Source organism: Gymnoscopelus braueri (assembly GCF_963280865.1).
Source record: "Gymnoscopelus braueri genome assembly, chromosome: 13".
NCBI lineage: Eukaryota > Metazoa > Chordata > Actinopteri > Myctophiformes > Myctophidae > Gymnoscopelus > Gymnoscopelus braueri.
In genome coordinates this window covers 27810832-27829079 of record NC_137615.1, presented here as the reverse complement: position 1 = coordinate 27829079, position 18248 = coordinate 27810832, and the positions used below count along the sequence as shown (strand labels likewise).

The following is an 18248-nucleotide window of genomic DNA, read 5'->3' as shown; positions in this document are numbered from 1 at the left end:
TTTCAGATGGGGGTTAAGGCCGGGACAAATATATCAAGGGACAAATATATTAAGGGTCCTTGACATGAAAATATGTGACATGATTATTATACAAAAATTTAACAAGCCCAAATAAGCAACTACACTTTAGAAACAAGCCCAAAAACTACCAATATTTACAAGCAACTTTACAGAAAAGCAGCCCAAAGTCGCTTATAATAAGCCGACATGGCAACACTGGAGCTCGGCGGCGCGTGTCCTTCCGCAACCTCACCGCCGCCGGGGTATCGTATTACTCCGCCAATGTTTGCATTCCGTGCAAAAGTAGTGACGGCGTATGCATTTATTGCAGCATCATCGTGATACAAGAAATTAGATGGTTGTGCAACGATGTTTTTGTAAGCTTAGTTATGAAAGCATTTTTTCCCCATGTGTTTGATCTTAGTTTAATGTGGTCATTGATAATAGAAATATCTTACAAACAATAAGTATTTATTACAAATCATCAATAATTGATAAATAAAATATATATACATGTTTTAAATACAATGCATGCTTTAAAACTATATAAAACAGTTGGAGGTAAATATATTTGTTTGTGTGTGATCACTTATCTATATTTTTCTTTCACATGAATGAACAGAGATCAACTCCTAGACTATACTGAATTTCTCCCACATTTTATTCAGTTCATCCAGCACACCCTGCAGATCTTGAGCCAGCAAGCGAACTCTGCTCATAAACTTGTTCTCGGCCGACTGCTTCAGCCTCTGACCGTCTTTTTCCGTAAAGTACAGGTCCATTTCTTTAGCAAAGCTCTGAAGCAGCCGCTCAGATGACATGCCTCCTATGTGAGTTGTAGCACTGTACAGAGTCTGTGATAGTTTTGCCATTCTCAGTGCCTCAGGCTGAGCTCCTGCCCTTTGTAACCTGGACAGGTCATGCCTCCTCAATTCATCCATCCCAGAATGGATCAACGCCACACAACTCTCCACATCAGCAGCACAAGCCCTGTAGTCCTGCACTATCTTTTCCACCTTCTCCCTGTCCACACACTTCTTGCGGGCAATAGATGCTTTGGCGCCCATGCCCCCAGCTGAAGCCACCATGCCAGCACCCACAGCTGTGGCAACCAGAGAAACCCCCATGGTCACGGGAGCCAGGGCGATGCCCACCACGGCAGCGACACCACCCAGGGCGCCAGTTGTGCCCCCAGCAATGCCCATGGTCTTGGTCTTCTTCTGCAGCTTCTCCAGGCTGTCGGAGATGCCGTTGAGTCCGGAGATGTGGCCCCGCAGGGTGCCGTTACGCTGAATCAGGAGGAGGTTATAGAGACGTACAGCTTTCTTCACATTCATGGCTCTCCGATTGAATTCCCTGTATAGGATAAAATGATAGAACAGATTGAGGGAAAGGTCATCATTCTATGAAACTGCACTCATGGTTAAGCCCGAGATATTCTTAGTTGCAGATAGCAGATCTACAAGCTCACAATGCAGCACAGTGCACAACTAACTATAAATATACACTAGAAGTCATGGTATGATAAGTGTATTTTGACAAAAAGCTAATGTGATAACATTTGGAGCCAGGAATACACAGAAGTCTCATAATCATTCTGATCAAACAATCAACAATAGGCTATATAATATAATATAATATACAGCCTATAACATGCACAATACATGGTCTCAGCATTCTGTCTCTAGAGAGAAAAAAGAGAACATGGAGTTATCTGTATAGTGGTATTCATATACCATAAGTGTGCATCTCCCCCTCAATCCCATTCTAATGAAGCGCACACTTTCATAACTATGAAATACATATTAATATTTTGACCAGAGCCTGATTTCACAGTTTTCTCCTCTGTCTCTTTCCTTTAATTTAACAACTCTGGTGAGTTAACTCAAAGACAAGATTGACTCCGGAGACAATGATACAAGGTGGTAAAGAAGATTTATTATAATCGGCACTGATGTTTCCAGGTCACATCAAACACGAACGTTTGATGAGCGTTGAAGCAAAGATTCCAACACAAGTTGCATCTTAAAGGGATAATTATTTCACTTTCAAACATGAAAGTGTAATATCCCTTTAACTACGAATTATAGATCATACCCACACAGCATGTGCACGTCATAGACTACATCCTGCTTCTGTAGAACAGGACGTGAACCGAGTATGAACCTTTGAACTCCTTTTCAGGAGTTTGTACAAATATTGGTAATTTGTAAATGCCAATCATTTATTTATTTGATAGTTATTAAGTATTTAATAACAATTCATTCTCAACCCTTAAATTCTAATAATTATTTCAGTGGACTTGATATAATTGTTTTATTTGATGGCCTTGCTGTCCTGGCATTTGGCCTTTGTGCCCTCAAACCATTTACAAGACCAAAGGCCAAGCGCTCGGCCTTGCCCCTAAAGAGATGAAATCCCAGGCCTGGTTCATATTGAGGTCAAGATATGTTATGTAGTTACATGCATGTGCATAATTAAGTTGCCTAAAAGCCAGAAAGGAAAGTTACGGTACAACATTTTAAGTCTGTAAATCTGGCCGGTCTCATGAGGCCTGATTAACAGATTTCTGTGAGGTACACAGGGGCTTCCAAGGTGAAAGGCTGGCTCAAGGCAGCCAGGCTGCTGTCCTTGGGAACTGTGTTCCCACTGAGTATATATATTTTTTATGATATATTCTATTAAACCTTAATGATTGTTTGATGAGATTGTGAATTCTGCAGGTTTCTGCTTCCAACTTAATTTCACATACAGTACATCATTTGGTGCTCCGCCCCAGATCTATCGACCTTTATGCTGATTGGATCCAGGTGGGACAACATTTATCCTCTTTTTAATGTGGTGGCTGTCTGTGGGCTCTCCCGGCTCGCTCTCCAAGTATGTAAATTAATAGTGGTACTAGTTTGATAAAAAAAAGTATGCATGTATGAAAACATAGAGGTCTGCTCCTATACGTTAGAACAGGTTTGTTTCTACAATGAGTGTTGTCTTCTAGCATTAATAAGTACTTAGGGTAGAATCTACCCTAGATTTAGAGGGTAAATTCTACACATAAACTGTAGTGAAAACTGTGGTGTGTGACTGTTTGGAAAATAATCTTAGTAAAGTGGTTGTGCTGTTAAAATAATTTAATTATGTAGTGTTTGGTGCATGGCTAGATATGCTTTTAAGTATCACTGACATAACGGAATAGAGGAATGTAAACTGTGGATGACAAGATTTGATGGGGGAGGGACACAGCTGTTGTGGGGAAATAGGCTGAGGAGAAGAGTAGAAGAGGTTCTAGTTTTAAGTCCAAATCAAGTGAGTAACTTAAACTATAATATTATGCAATCAATTAATCCTTTATTGATTAATACAATTTATTGTGTTTTTTTATTATAATTATTATTATTTTATTTACTTTGGCTGCCTTTTTATTTTGATAGTATACAGTAGACTGATAGGAAATGGGGAGTGACACGCAGCAAAGGTCGTCGGGATCGGGATTCGAACCCGCGACACGCTGTCAGGCTAGGCACCCGGACCGCTAAGCCAGCCGCCCAGGCCCAATTTCTTGTATTTTATATCATAATTAAACGTGCTACATTAAACACCTCAATCATACCACTGTGACCCAGGTCTCTTTAAGTACATGCCACTAATGTAAACACATCTGAATTTGCAGTTGGAAAGTTACAGTTACGGTTTTCACAACTTTGTGTAAGTAGAAGAGACAAAGCGAAAGGACCTGTAAGTGACCCTATGTACTCTGACATTGAGGTCAGATTAGGTTCCTTTAACTGCTTTCATTAATAGAAAAGCTTGGAAAAACAGTAGAACACATAGACGTAACCAACTGTTGACCATCATTTTCTCCTCCCTTGATTATCAAGCTTGAGTATAAACGTATGAGTCGGTCTTTAATAAATCAGAAATCACTACTGTGTCACGAATCACTTAGTTCTAATCCTTGGCGTGCCAAAAGCTTCTGCTGCATCACGATTCCTACATCAGCACAGTAGACTGAGAGGAAGATATATAATGGCTGTCAGGCGGATGTCCAAATTAAAACTGGTTCAATATTTATAAAACCTACATACATTAGTAACCATTTTCACTTTAAAACAATTTAAGCAGAAATGGAAAAAATAGCAGATCTACAAGCTCACAACACGTCGCATTGCGATGCGCTGTGAGCTTGTAGATCGGCCATTTTTGCTACTTTTGTTTGACACTGTACTATGGCAGTGGTTCTCAAACCTTTTAAATTTAAGGACCCCCATAACTCTGCGAGTAAATGGAACCAAATGGACCCTTACTGGTCCATTTGGTTCCGTTTGCATACTCGCTGTTGTAACCTGTTACCTGACATAATGCAATGTTTATTGATCTGCAGCGATGTCTCCTGTTGTAACGGAGAATAATGTTTACTCTTAAAGTTCCTCATAGCAGGAAGCCTCGCTGTGGCTGACAGTAGCTGAGGGGCTATGTCCTAACACCATTCTGCAGATCTAGCACTTACTTAACCTTTTGCCCTGTATGTCATCTAAAAGTGCGTACATGCTGAATATTGCGACATACTAAACTGTGAAACTAACCTTAGCTAAGCACATATTATATTGTTATTTCCTGTGCACCATCTACCTTGTGTACCATCTCTCATCACCTCAAGTGCAAAGAAGCGTTGTGCACTTCAACATTAAAAGTTGAAATATGGAGATACAAAGTTTCTGCCCAATATATATACCTACAGTATACAGGTTGCATTTGTTCGCTGGACAGTCAGCTCTTACCTAGTTTCATCTTCTATATTGAGGCCATACAGTGATGGAGCCATGTTATTCGAGTCTACAAGAATACAAAAAGAGATGGAGTTAGATAATGCAATGCACACAATGCTTCTGTTTTGGGTCACCAAGGCCACCAGCACAACCCAAAACAAAATCCAACACAAAGCCATACACAGAAGCACCACAAAACATGTTAAACCATACTTACATTCCATTGTCTTCAGCCATCTCAACAGATTGTCTATGTCCTGGGAAGAAGAGGTTTTTATTGTCAGAAAGGGGTGGTAAAATCAGCGTAGCTTCAGTCAATGCGTTTACAGTGGTTTCTTTGTAATCCCACATTTAACTAACAGAGATCCTACTTTTTTGCAGTGGGCTAAGGTTTAAAGTATGTACGTTTTGGTTAGTAGTTTCTCACAGATTACATGTGAAATAATTGGAATGATCCGTGTTCCAGCGAGATAAGAAAGATTAACATTTTAAACGAAACCAAAAAGTATTGTGCATCAAAGTATTCTTCGTTGGTAAAAGGAAAGGAGGGCAAAGTGAAGTAAATCAATACAGTATAATTCAATGTCGTTGGTTACATTACGGCCATACCTCCTCCTGGTGTACAGGAAAGTCACCGTTGCGGTAGCGTGGTCCAGTTTGTGGTGGGGTCCGGGCTACTGTTGGCCTTCCCAGTCCCTGCTTGAACGTGCTGTTTGATTGTATGATCTGAAATTAGATTAAAGGACACTTTATTAACCACTTTAATCCTGGCGTCCCAATTATGTGCATGTCATTATAGGTGAAATGTTTAATTCGAAACATTTCAAGCATTTTTTCAAAAATAGCAGATCTACGAGCTCACAACGCATTGTGAGGTTGTTTATGAAGCTATTTTTGAAATAATTAGTGGTGGTTAAGTGGCGGATTATCTCTGCGGGAGGGGTGTTTCAACCAGAGTCTCCAACCAAACATGTACTGTTCAGCCAAAAGAGAACCCCCCCCACCTTTCCATGGGAGATATCAGGACTTCTGGTCTTCAGGCAGAGATTCGCTTCACCCACCTTTGACCTCCCCCTGCCTGGAAATCCAATCCAGACGAGCCCCCATTGGAACCCCCTGGATTTGAGCCCGGGCTTCCCACATGGCATGGGAATCCCCCCTTGGCCTTGGTTTCTGGTCTTCAGCAGGGCTACTCTGCTACGCATGCACTTATGTGAGTATGCATGTTTCCATATATGTCGGCCTACTTGTATAAGCCATAAACTGTAAAATATATGGACAAAGGGAGCCCCATTGGTTTCTACAAACCGTTTTAAAGCCACTTTTTCGGCAAATTGAAATCCGCCATCTTTGAACTTCCGGTCCCGAAATGAAACCGGAAACGACTGCTATTGGCTGCAACCGCAGCGGGGGCGAGTCTTCACTTGGTGGGCTCAATGGCTTCAATTCCAGCGCTGATTCCTTGGCCCTTAATTGGTATAAGCCTATGAGTGTACCCGAGTGTGTGTATGTATGTGTGTGTGTGTGTGTGTGTGTGTGTGTGTGTGTGTGTGTGTGTGTGTGTGTGTGTGTGTGTGTGTGTGTGTGTGTGTGTGTGTGTGTGTGTGTGTGTGTGTGTGTGTGTGTGTGTGTGTGTGTGTGTGTGTGTGTGTGTGTGTGTGTGTCTCTCTCTCACCCTATCATCATTCTCATCTGGTAACACTTCCAGGTATGGGGGATACTCTATCTCAGAGTACAGGGCCTGGGTGTCATAGGTGCCGGAGGAATACGATACAGCTGGCCTCTTAATGGGGCGTGGTGGAGGTGGAGGGGTGAACTGTGGTGGAGGTGGCTGTTGAGGCCGCTGTGGTGCTTTGTTTTCTCCTGCATTGACGTGCTGTTGTGGATAAGAGACAAATGATTCAATGATTCATATGATTACATCCTGTAATGCTCATTAGATTAGTCATTCACAAAAAAAGTCTATTATTCAAAGAAATATAAATATCACAAATGCCAAATGAACAGACTAGGACAGTTTCCACAGCCAGGCCACCAGGCAGCTGAACAGGCATTGAGCCCTGTCACCATGTCAAGTCATATATGTGATGTCCTTATTTGCAAGAGTCTGAGGTACTGCCTTTATTGTATCTTTATGTTTACCTTAGCATCCCTATTGTGGGGCAAACATTTGGTTGAAATAGCACATCGATAAGGTTTGATTGATTGAATACTTTATTTAAGAGATTGTTAACAGTACAGGTCAGTACAGTCAAACGGGGGCTTATGGTCCATATTGTACACAATTCATCAATAATACATAGAATAGGCCTACATAAAATACAATTCAATACAATAAGTAAACATATTGGAATAAAACTCTAACCTAAAAGGAATTATTTTAGGTTAGGTTTGAGTTTGGGTAGGGATTCAACAGACCCTTTATGTATTTAGGACATTTTGGTCGGCTCGGCTGTTCTGGACAAGCACATATCCGAACAACTAAAGGTGGGCACTGCATTCCCTCAAGTCCTTGCCGATGCACGTGCCAAGTTTGAAGTCAATCATTCCCAAATATGCGCATATTGGTCGGATCTTTGGCTCTGGACAACCGGATCTCCATATATGCCTATATATGGGCGTACCGTTTTTTTTTAATGGTTATGTCCGTTATAGTGAGATGCCTATATATGGGCGTATCGGGTTTGTTTATGGTTATGTCTGAGTTATAGTGACGACGTGGCCGTGGTCCCTCCCATTGGCCAATTTTAATATAGGATAATACAAAATAAATAAATAAAAATGTAATACAGCATATTGTAATCTTGAATATGTTCAACTGAAAAAAAGTGTTGTGTCATCAATATGTCTTACAGTTTAACTGTAATTTCCCTCCCTTTGTATTCCCTCACCTCACCATGGCAACAAGAATCAACCTTCCTATCTAAACATCTGTATTGTCAGTGACAATACAGAGAGTTAAAAGGAATACACGTAAGCCATCACAACTGTTCACCAGAGTGGAACACTTCCTTGTATATAAACATCTATTTACAGACACAAATCTATGCTTCCCATGAATTACTTTAGTCATTACAGTAAATAAGTAGTCATTCAAAAGGGCGGGTCTCAAGTATAGACTAGCAAGCCTACTTTATCTTCTATGACACTGACATGACACCTTGGCACCTTTTCAAAAACGGGGATTGCCAATGTGAATTCTTATTTCAGTAGCTGCTAGCCTAGAGGGCAAGCTTCCAACTAAAACAGGACCGTCTCATTCGAGGCATGTCAATTGCTATTGTGTATTGTCTATATCTAGAGCCTAAAGGTGACTCTCCGCAAAACAGACTCTAGATCAGTCGGTTGGAAGGTGTGAAAAGAGACCTGAGAGCCGACACCGACAGATGGCTACTATGGCGCTAAAATAGCCTATGGTCTTGTGCTATGCCTAATTCTCAACGAATCGTGATTCAAATTTTCCTATTTAGTGAGTGTGTCAATTAATTGTGTCAATTGTGTTTATGTAAGATGTTAGTCTATTCAAAGACAATGATTTGCGAATGCCATTCGCTCCATACCACATGCACATCCATTGCACAGGAAATCAAGAACAGATTACAATAATTCAACATTCTCTATAATCAGTAACATGTGGGTGATACTTATGAGTATCAAATATTGCTTATGATGCAAACGTCGGGATAAGTCTGGTACCTCCTTGTGCGGCTGCAGAGTAACAGCGCAACACTTCTTAATTAAGTGATTGCGAATGTGATTGTCATTACAATTTTACTGTAATCCACAAAGGTGTGACTGTTAATTCCTTGTTTCAATAAGTTGTGTTTTTATCAGCAGTTGCCAGTTAAGCTTATCAAAGACAAATATAGAAAATATGACAGCTGACAGCTGCATGACAGACAACACAAGAGTTTACGAAATTGTGCGTGATAGTTGCTGATATAGCCTAATTCATATATTTTTATGTTATTCTATTTTTTTACGCCAGGAATGCTCTGATCAGTGCTGATGCTTCACACATACAGTGACAGGCTGTAGACAGCTCACACTGGAGAGTTTCCCAGTACAACACACTAGAGTCCTGCTACTGTCTGTATTGACTGCTACTGTATGTCAACTTTAACTATTGTTTTCCAGTGAGCCACACCAGTGGAGCAATTCTGAGGAGCCATTGGTGAAACTTTTCCTATACTCAAATTCTCCCCACGCAGTCAGGGACGCAGACAGTCTAGGGATCTTCCTCTGTATTATTAGCCATTACTAGCAAAGCGCCAAAGTAAATCCAATAAAGTTGTTAGTGTAGCCTTGGGAACCAACGTTCCTGAGTCATGTGGCCCATGGGTCGGGAGCCTATCTCATGTTTCCTTAGAGTGGGGCAGCTTGATGTATAAGTGCAACCAATAGGGCATAGCAGTGGCGGCCATTTTCTGGTTCCACTTCAAAATAGTCAATGCATTTTTCCCATTGACATTTACAAAAATATTTATATCAATTATTTTAAGCCTAGAATCAAGCCATCCAGGGTCCTGGTGAATCATGACCATAAAACGTTTGATTCTGTGAAGAAAAAAAAAATTTAAACGGCAAAACAAAGGGTATTTATTAAATAAAGTATATCATATAATTAAATATAAAATAAAATAAAATCACAGAAAAAAATGTTTTATGGTCATGATTCACCAGGACCCTGGATGGCTTGATTCTAGGCTTAAATTAATTGATATACATACTTTTGGAAATGTCAATGGGAAAAATGCATTGACTATTTTGAAGTGGAACCAGAAAATGGCCGCCACTGCTATGCCCTATAAAGTTAGTCAAAGAACAACATTTTTTTCACAATATATAACATTAAATTCCATTACACCAGGAATCCTGTTATCAAGAGTTCCATTGAGATAGATGCTGGTCTGGATGGAATTGTTGGGACAGGTGATTGACAGTTGGGGTGGGTGGAGGACTCCTAGTTTGGGTACGTCTCTCTCTGGAACCCTAGCAATAATAACAAATAATTCCACTCCTTTGGGGATTTTTGTTGTCACAGTTGCTTAACTAGTAGTTGCATCATGTTAAATTCAATGTTAAGTATTTGTTTTGTTCTGTTGAACCTGACATGGTTTGGTAGCTCATATCACTCAATCACTTTACTGACTGATGTTCCAGGCCAGTAATGACAGCTCACCTGTATGAAGAAATGATCCCTCCCCTTTCACCCACCCTCCTACTATTAGGAGCAGTGGGCACTATCAATACAGCACCCAGGGAACAGTTCTTGCACAAACAGGGACACGTCCAACACATCGACTGGGTGGTCCAGGGGGTGAACCAGGGCCCTTCTGATGCTCTACAGATTCAGCTATGGCCGCCCAATGCAGATCAAAGAGTATCCACTTTTAAAGCTAATGACCAAAGTCCCCTGCAGTATCTCATGGGGTGATGTCATTTGGAATAAAATGCCCATCTCTGTGCCATTCTTTATGCATATAAAGTTTATATGAACCACAAAGCTTCTTGAAGGAAATCGTAACACACAAAAGAAGTTTCAAGCAAGCGTAATGAAGGAAATGGTGCTATGGCCTGTTGTGCAGTCTGGTACAGTGAAAACGCAGCATAATGACTTACCTGAGGTTTTAGTCCTCTCTTATACCCTGAGGAGGCACGGTAGCTGGAGGGGAGAGGGGGTCGTGGAGGTGGAAGAGGGGATGGTGTTCTCTCACCATCTATATTTGTAGTCTGGAAAACAAATAAACAGAAAAAAAGCTAAGGTACTATTCCCACATATCACTGTTGTGTTGTATGATTCAGTGTTTGAAATGAATTTCCCACACTTTTAGAATTTGATTTTAAAATATTTGAACAATTTTATGCCAAATAGAACATGAAAAGCTACAGGAAAAGTATCTCAAATTTTTTTCAAAAATAATTGATTGTGCCTTCAAAAATGTGCATATTTTGCAAGCTATGAGTGTTGCTTACTGCTTAGTGCTTGACTTTCATGGCAGCAATTATTTTGTAAGATTATGTAGGCCCTATATTCTCTACAACCCATTATATGTATAATGGGCTGGCACCATTATACATATCCGAACTTCTACCTCCCAATAACGTTACAAGGGTCTTGAGGTCTACTGACCAGTCACTCCTTAAGGTCCCAGCAACAAAGTTGAAAACACGGGGAGATAGATCATTTTCCTCCATAACGCCCACACTGTGGAACGAGCTGCCACCCCATGTAAGAGTGTCTCAAACCCTGCCTGTGTTTAAATCACGTTTGAAAACTCACTTGTTCTCCTTGGCGTTTGAAAATTCAGATTGAGAAGCTGCTGCTTCCTCCAGGCATTGTGTCAAATGTTGTATTTATTGTGTGTGTTTCTCTTGTTTATTTTAGTATTTTACTGAGTGTACAGCACTTTGGTTCAACACTGTTGTTTTAGATGTGCTCTATAAATAAAGTGGATTGGATTGGATACAACTAATGGACCGGTTATTTTGATTGGAGCATTTAATTTCATCATCTTTCATTTCACTAACATTTCCTACCTCCAAAATGTGCACAGTTGTTGAGCTGTTATTGTGGCTTCCATTAACAGTTGTTGTGGAACCACAGGAAGACAGCTGCTTGTTTATAGGTGGACTGGGAGGGGGGCAAACAGGACGAGGACATGATTTGGACCTGGGAAGAGGTGTAGGCTTCATGGTGTCAGTCAATATCTGGCTTCTCTCAACAGGATCAGTCTGAAGGTAAGAGAAAAGTATTGGCATTATTTGTAATGGAACACATGAATGTAATGGAATTATTTTTGAAACACAATCCTGTCAACCTGTCAGATTTGACAGATTAGTCAAAGAATCAAGGGAGAAATTCTCAACTCAACTTTATCATCACAGGTTTAATCCGTTACTCTACTTTTAAACCTCTATATATATGAATATCCCCCCCCCCCTTACCTTTAGGGAGTCTATGTCTTCATAGACAGACTCTGCTGGGGTGGAGGAAGGGAGGTCACAGGAGCCAGTAGGAAAGGACTTCTCCAGAAGTTTTGTCCTGGGAGGTACGGGTGGCTGTGGGGCCAGTTATGACAAAAATGTTGCAGTTGTTCTGATTAATACACAGTAAAATACAGGGTTAATATAACTCTGAAAGTGTGAAAATCGACCCGGTCCATTCACTTTCAGTGTTGAACAAACACTCAGGATTTTACAGGGTACTAATTTGATGCAGAGAGATGCAGAGTTCAGTTCTTTCTATTCAAAGGATATCAGTAAAGGTCAAGAGGAATAGCCCCCACGAAAAACTGCTGAGTGTAAAATCAGTGTTAGGGTGACTCGCCACCAAACAGACTACATTAACACTACTACTTCTGCCGCAGGTGTCGGGAAAAGATTGGGTGTGGCCCTGTTCATTCAGAAAACGTATCCGCACACAGGATTTATCTCATGGACATCTATTGTATTATGTTCTGTACGCAATGTTCATAGGAGCATTACCCAGTAGGCGGATTCTATTTTTGTGTTTTCACACGTTTTTCTGTTCCGTATATAGGTCATCATTTGGATGTAGGCTACGTACATCTGTAAAGATTTTTCCTGTTCATTATCAGGTCATCGCATGCAGTGCGATGATGTCTTTGATAAAAAGGATCAGGTGTGAAAAGCAACATTCCTTTGCTCTCCGGGAAACCATATTTCTTGTATGAATGGTTGTGTTGATGTGCGTGGGGGAGGGCCTTATGTTCCCTCCATGTTCCCTGGGGTTAGGTATAGGGTTGGGCTTAACGTAGGGCTGAGGGAACATAGGGTTGAGGGAACATACACACTCCCGTGGAGAAAGGAATACAATCTTTCCCTTTCAATGTCCCACTTCAAAAGCATGGCTTTATCATTTTACTGATTCCTAGAGAAACGAGTCAAACGACTAAAAAAGAAATATACAAGCGCTGTTGTAAAGCAATACAGCTGCAGCTAATGAACTTAATAATGGGTGTGATTCGGTGTCCCAGTGTGCAAGCATGGACAATACTGTTGACTAACACACCAATTATAAATTGTATCGCTGTAGCTGTGTGTCATAAATCACAGTGCTTAGCCTAGCCCTTTAGCAGACTTAACGTTTAGATGGAAGCAAATCCATTAAATTAAAAATTGTCTAGGGTTTAGTTCCCTTTAATACATTGCCCAATTTTAATTAATACAATTCTAAGATATAAATGATTAGCATTGCAACAAAGAAAGAAAAAAAGTTAGATGACAACTCTTCAACATGGTAAGGGAGGGACTCCCTACCCCAGCACTGAGGTGCTGAGACACATACTGTATATCTGGTCAGGGTAACAAATATGCAGAAGCCTGAAAACGTTAGAAGCTGAAACTGGACAGAACAGGTTTGTGGTGTTGTGGTCAGGTACAGTACATGGCCACAAACCACAAACCTGTTCTGTCAAGATTCCATTATTGCTGCCAGCCTGCCAATAACGTTTGCTTTTCTCATATTGGCAGTAACCATTGACTGTATGGAGATTATTTCTGTTGGATGCTCAAGAAACAACACTGAACCTTTGTTGCTGCATTCTAAACTAAAGTACACTGAACCTCATGTGACCGAAAACCCCATAAAAGACAAACAATGACCTCAGTATAACCTTTAAAAGTTCGTTTCTGAAAGGAAACATACAGGAAGCACCTGTATGAAGTGAGGGTCATCTGAGGCACGGACCATTGTTTTGGACCTCAACATCCTTTACATGTATGATTCATTGTGACAGTGTGGTACAGTAGATATGGATCTTGTATTGTGTTTATGTACTGTAATATATATTGTTTGCATTTGTGTTAAACTATGCCAAATGACCCTACCTTATTTAACCTGGTGAGGAACCTGTAAGAACATAATCAAGCTAGGATATGAAATATTTAAAGTTGTTGTAATATTGTTTCGTAAAAAGGTTAAAGCTCTATAACAATAGTAATCATTGCTATAGTGTTTGTTCAGGGGGTCTACCCATCTTCTTCAGCTCTTTAATAAAGATAAAATACCAATTTTATCCAATCAGGAGTGAGAACCACTCAAAGATCAATTTTCATCTTTAATTTTAAAAGGCCGATCGATGCCTGTTGGGAACGATGCACATTCTCCTGTGCATCATCATGCACCGCAGTACCCGTTGTAACAGTTGTAAGGGTATCCATTCCATGTCAGCCATGACCACATAATGGAGTCCAGGCCAGTCTATGACAGCAGTACTATAACGTCATATCGATGACATCACGCGCCTCCATACCTGTATATGAAGATTTGCGAATTAACAGTTTTGGACAACCACCGATCCGACGACTTCCCACTCGGCACATCATTCTCTTGGTATAGATATGCAGGCCGAATTTGAAGTTGATCAGTTGTTAGTTTTTTTGTATCATCACTTCCAATTTCACTTGTTTATCCTGTATGCTATTATGTGTGTTCTCTCTCCTGATTGGATAAAATTGGTATCCTGACCTGAACATTAATTTTCTGTTTCTAAAGAGCTGAAGACAGGGAGACCCCTGTTACTGTACAAACACTTTATAGCAATGATTGGAATATAGAGCTTTTCAAACACCCTATTCTTGGCATGTCATAATAGGCGAAAGATAGGTAACATTCAGTGACAATAGTTGATCTACAAGCTCGCAACATGATGTATTGTGCGCTTGTAGATTGGCAGTTTTTGGCAAGGATATTCGGTGTAGAAGGGAAAAGGGAAAAAGGACTGTAGTAGACCCCTGGTCAATAAAGTATAGTGTTTAAGTGGTTAATACTTACAGTATTATAAGAAAGAAATATCACTTCACTACCTTGAAATATATTACAAGTCCACACTGAGCTCGTAACTGATTTCTGTCTCACTCGAGGAAAGCCTTAAGATACAAACAGTTTAATTCTTCCTCTTAAATTGCCTTTATTTGTATGATAGGACATCTGTATTTTGATGGAGCTCACAGGTTATTCACTCAGCAGGTAGACTATTTGCTTGTGTGTAGAACTAAAAGACGTTCTGAATGGTGCTGCCTGCTTTTGCGTCACTGGTTTGTCCAGTTGAATGTTTATCTTTGGCCTGTTCTATTGTTTCTCAGGTATTCAGATTACGCAACCCTGTGTGTTGCAAAGTCTGAGGGGTTTCAGTGAGAATGTCATGAAATCAGCTTTGCACATTTTATTTTTAATGAACAGAAACAAAGTGTCAAAATTAGTGGCCACTTTTGAATGTAGTGTGAGTACATGGAATACATAATACTAATAATCTAAACATCAGTCTCTAGAATAGAATGATGGGACAGTGTTTCCGTCTGTGTGTACAGATAAAACTCTTTGATCCCATTGTGTGGGGAAAAAAATGTTTATAGTAATACATATACACTACCAGAAAGTATTGGTCCCATAAGATTTCAAAGTAAATTCACATTCGCAATGAAACAAGTTTAGTCTTACCGCCATGTTATGTTCCAGAGGTCCTTCTCCTTCTTCTCTGAATCACTATTCCTTTCGTTGATTGTTTACTTGAACCCACATTTATGCTGCATCAATGCACTTATAAAGTATCATCGTTCTCAAAACATAGATCCCATCGGTGTTTGTATCTGTCTCTCTGTGCCACACACGTTTCTATGAAGCCATGCAGGTGTGTGTGTCTGTCCTGGTTGCTCTATGACGTAGAGAAGGAAAGAAAACAGTCACAGGGTGAATCACCTGTCTTCTACTGAATTGAAGACAGGTGAGGCAGGATGACAATCAAAATTCCAAGAAGGATGTACATGTGCATGAAGTGTTACATCTAAATGATTAGCTGTATCCACCTGTTCAACTTGATTTATTATAAGATTATTCCATTTCTTATGAATGCTATTCATTTGTATTTTTAACATATTTATTTATTTATTTATTTATTAACTATCAGTATTTTGAACCTACCTTGAAATACCTCTCTAAGTCATCTGTCAAACAAAAGGAGAAAAATCAATAGCATTGGGTCAAAGTGTGATTCATAACAATGATTTAACAATGATTTATAACAATGAATGTGTCTTTACATTATGTCAGGGAATTGAGATTTATTTTGTACCGATAGCCAGTTCAACAGGTCAAGTGAGTTTTAGTTGGTTGTCTGTGATGGCACATGTTATGTCATTAAAGGGCCTGTCTCAGATTTTTTGGCATTTGTAAGCTTCCAAATTGGCCTACTTTTGGAGTGCATGAGTGATAATGGATTATAATTATATACAATTTGGACTCGTGGGAAATCACTCAACATTCCTGCTGCCTCCTGTTTAGAAATGTCACATTAATGCCGGAGGCAGCAGGACAGTGCGTTATTGAAAACGAGTGCTTCCAAACTCTGACACATATTGACAGAAAGTAGCTCATAACATGTCTATGGTGGATTTTTATGAAACAAAGACTTTGCAGATAGAAAGAGGATAATCTAAGCTTTCCATACAGCTGCAATATTGGTGAATTTAACGTTGTTTAATACTATCAGATCAGACTTTTCTGTTTGGATGTATGGACTGTCTAGGGTCGGTATTGCAACTCTAGATGCCAGATATTAAAAATAGGATCTAAGAGTTGTTTTCGGCTAACCATGACCATCATGGTCATGATTCAACACATTCATTGCTTGATTCCAGGCATAACATTACTAATATAAGGATTTGCTAAAATTGCTATGGTTATAGATAGAGTAAATGAATAGAAAATTCAGCTCCAGTGCCGGTGAAATAGATGGTGGTCAATGTTGCACTCTACTTCCCCCCACAGCTTCCTCATGTCCTGACGGCTGCACCCCACGACTGACACAGCCCTGGGTAGGCAACCAGGCCTGGCAGAGATCTTTTTTTCAAGTAAAAATAATATAAAACTAGAAAAAGTGCTCCTCGGAGCACAGGTCTCCGCCAGGTCAGGTAGGTCATTGTGGCCTCCAGGTGGCGCTATAATAGGCCAATGTGAAAAGGGTGGCATTTCTTCCTCGGCCTAGTGGGAATGTGCATGCATTCATGATTTGAGGCATTTTGTTCCAAAAATGTGTTTTGCTAAAGTAGACCTGCTGGTGGCGCTATAACAGGGCAATGTGAAAAGGGTGGCATTTATTCCGCGGCCTAGTGGGAATGTGCGTGCACATCTTCAGGGAAATCGCACGCCGCGTTCATGATTTGAGACATTTTGTTCAAAACGGACCAATCCTGCAAACTTTGGAAGCCAACCTTAGCCAATCAGGATGGAATATGAAATATCGGACAGATGCGTCTTGATCACATGACTATAGAGATACTGTGTACCGATTTGTGTGATGTTTGGATAAAATCTGAAGGATTAATATCCAAAAATGTATTTGACATAAGTCGGCCTCCTGGTGGCGCTGTAAAAAGCAGATGTGAAAAATGTTTTTCCTTGGCTTCTAGGGAGTGTGCGTGCAAAGTTTCACGCAGATCGGTGCAGTTATAGTTAAAAATGCAAATCGGCCTGTTATAGCGCCACCATGAGGCTGATTTGAAAAGTTTTAAGTGGCATTTCTTCCTCGGCCTAGTGGGAATGTGCGTGTGCAATTTTATGGAAATGGCAAGCTGCGTTCATGATTTGAGGCAGTTTGTTCAAAACGGACCAATCCTGCAAACTTTGGAAGCCAACCTTAACCAATGAGGATGGAATATGGGGAATCGGACAGATCAGGGTTGATCACGTGACTATAGAGATACTGTGTACCGATTTACATGAGGTTTGGTTAAAAACTGTAGGAGTAATGGGACAAAATGGGTTTTTAACAAATCGGCCTCCTGGTGGCGCTATGACAGGCCCATGTGAAAAATGTGGGGCAGAGGTTCTGAATTGGCATCCAGGGAGTGGGTGTGCACAGTTTCGCAGCGACCGGGTCAACGGTGCCGGAGATTGGCTGCTAACACACAGACAGGACACACGGACGGACACACGGACACACGGACGGACGGACGGACGGACAGGGGCGAAAACATACTCTCTCGCCATGCCTTTCGGCCTGGCGGAGACAATAAAATGTACTGACATTGCCTGTTTTACTGTGTAACCACAATATATCAGAACAACTGAAATCATTTTGGCATTTATGCTATCAACATGTCACTGATTAAAAAGTGTGTATTCTTATTGTTGACAAGATTAGGTGGAGAGGGATATTGTATAAATTCATTGGTAATTCAAGGCATTTTAAGGCCAGGGACAATGCTCACGCTCATATGGTTATTTGAAACCAACTCAACTGATGACAAGCCTGCCCACCCTATAGCTATAGATATTATTAAGCTCAGTATTTACAATGGTTAAATAGTATCCATTCTGATAGGCTTATCTAACTAAAGCTATTTTATCAGTTCTGCTTTCAGCCATTCACACAAAGAGAGCGTGACCCAGGTCACTTCTGCCACAAGAGTGAAAAAATAGTTTACTACAACTCGTGACCTGACAGTCAGGTCACCTGACCA

General features: G+C 40.4%; 1 protein-coding gene across 1 annotated transcript; it reads right to left on the bottom strand.

Moving 5' to 3' along the window:
- Window positions 1–454: 454 nt before the first annotated feature.
- Window positions 455–15401, bottom strand: LOC308098402 (uncharacterized protein). The gene is made up of 9 exons (XM_080446738.1): window positions 15229–15401; window positions 11712–11825; window positions 11304–11498; window positions 10386–10496; window positions 6439–6639; window positions 5373–5489; window positions 4981–5020; window positions 4776–4830; window positions 455–1356 (listed from the first exon to the last, which is right to left on the bottom strand). The coding sequence occupies exons 1-9, from the start codon at window positions 15232–15234 to the stop codon at window positions 633–635; spliced, it is 1563 nt and encodes a 520-aa protein (XP_080302864.1). The 5' UTR covers window positions 15235–15401; the 3' UTR covers window positions 455–632.
- Between the last annotated feature and the right edge of the window lie 2847 nt (window positions 15402–18248).

Bases quoted from the DNA above. Each gene is read 5' to 3' on its own strand.
- LOC308098402 (XM_080446738.1), bottom strand. The intron at 10,497-11,303 runs GTAGGAAATGTT...TTTGTTTTCCAG, and splicing joins CAACTGTGCACATTTTGGAG to ACTACAAATATAGATGGTGA. The intron at 1,357-4,775 runs GTAAGAGCTGAC...TATCCTATACAG, and splicing joins AATATAGAAGATGAAACTAG to GGAATTCAATCGGAGAGCCA.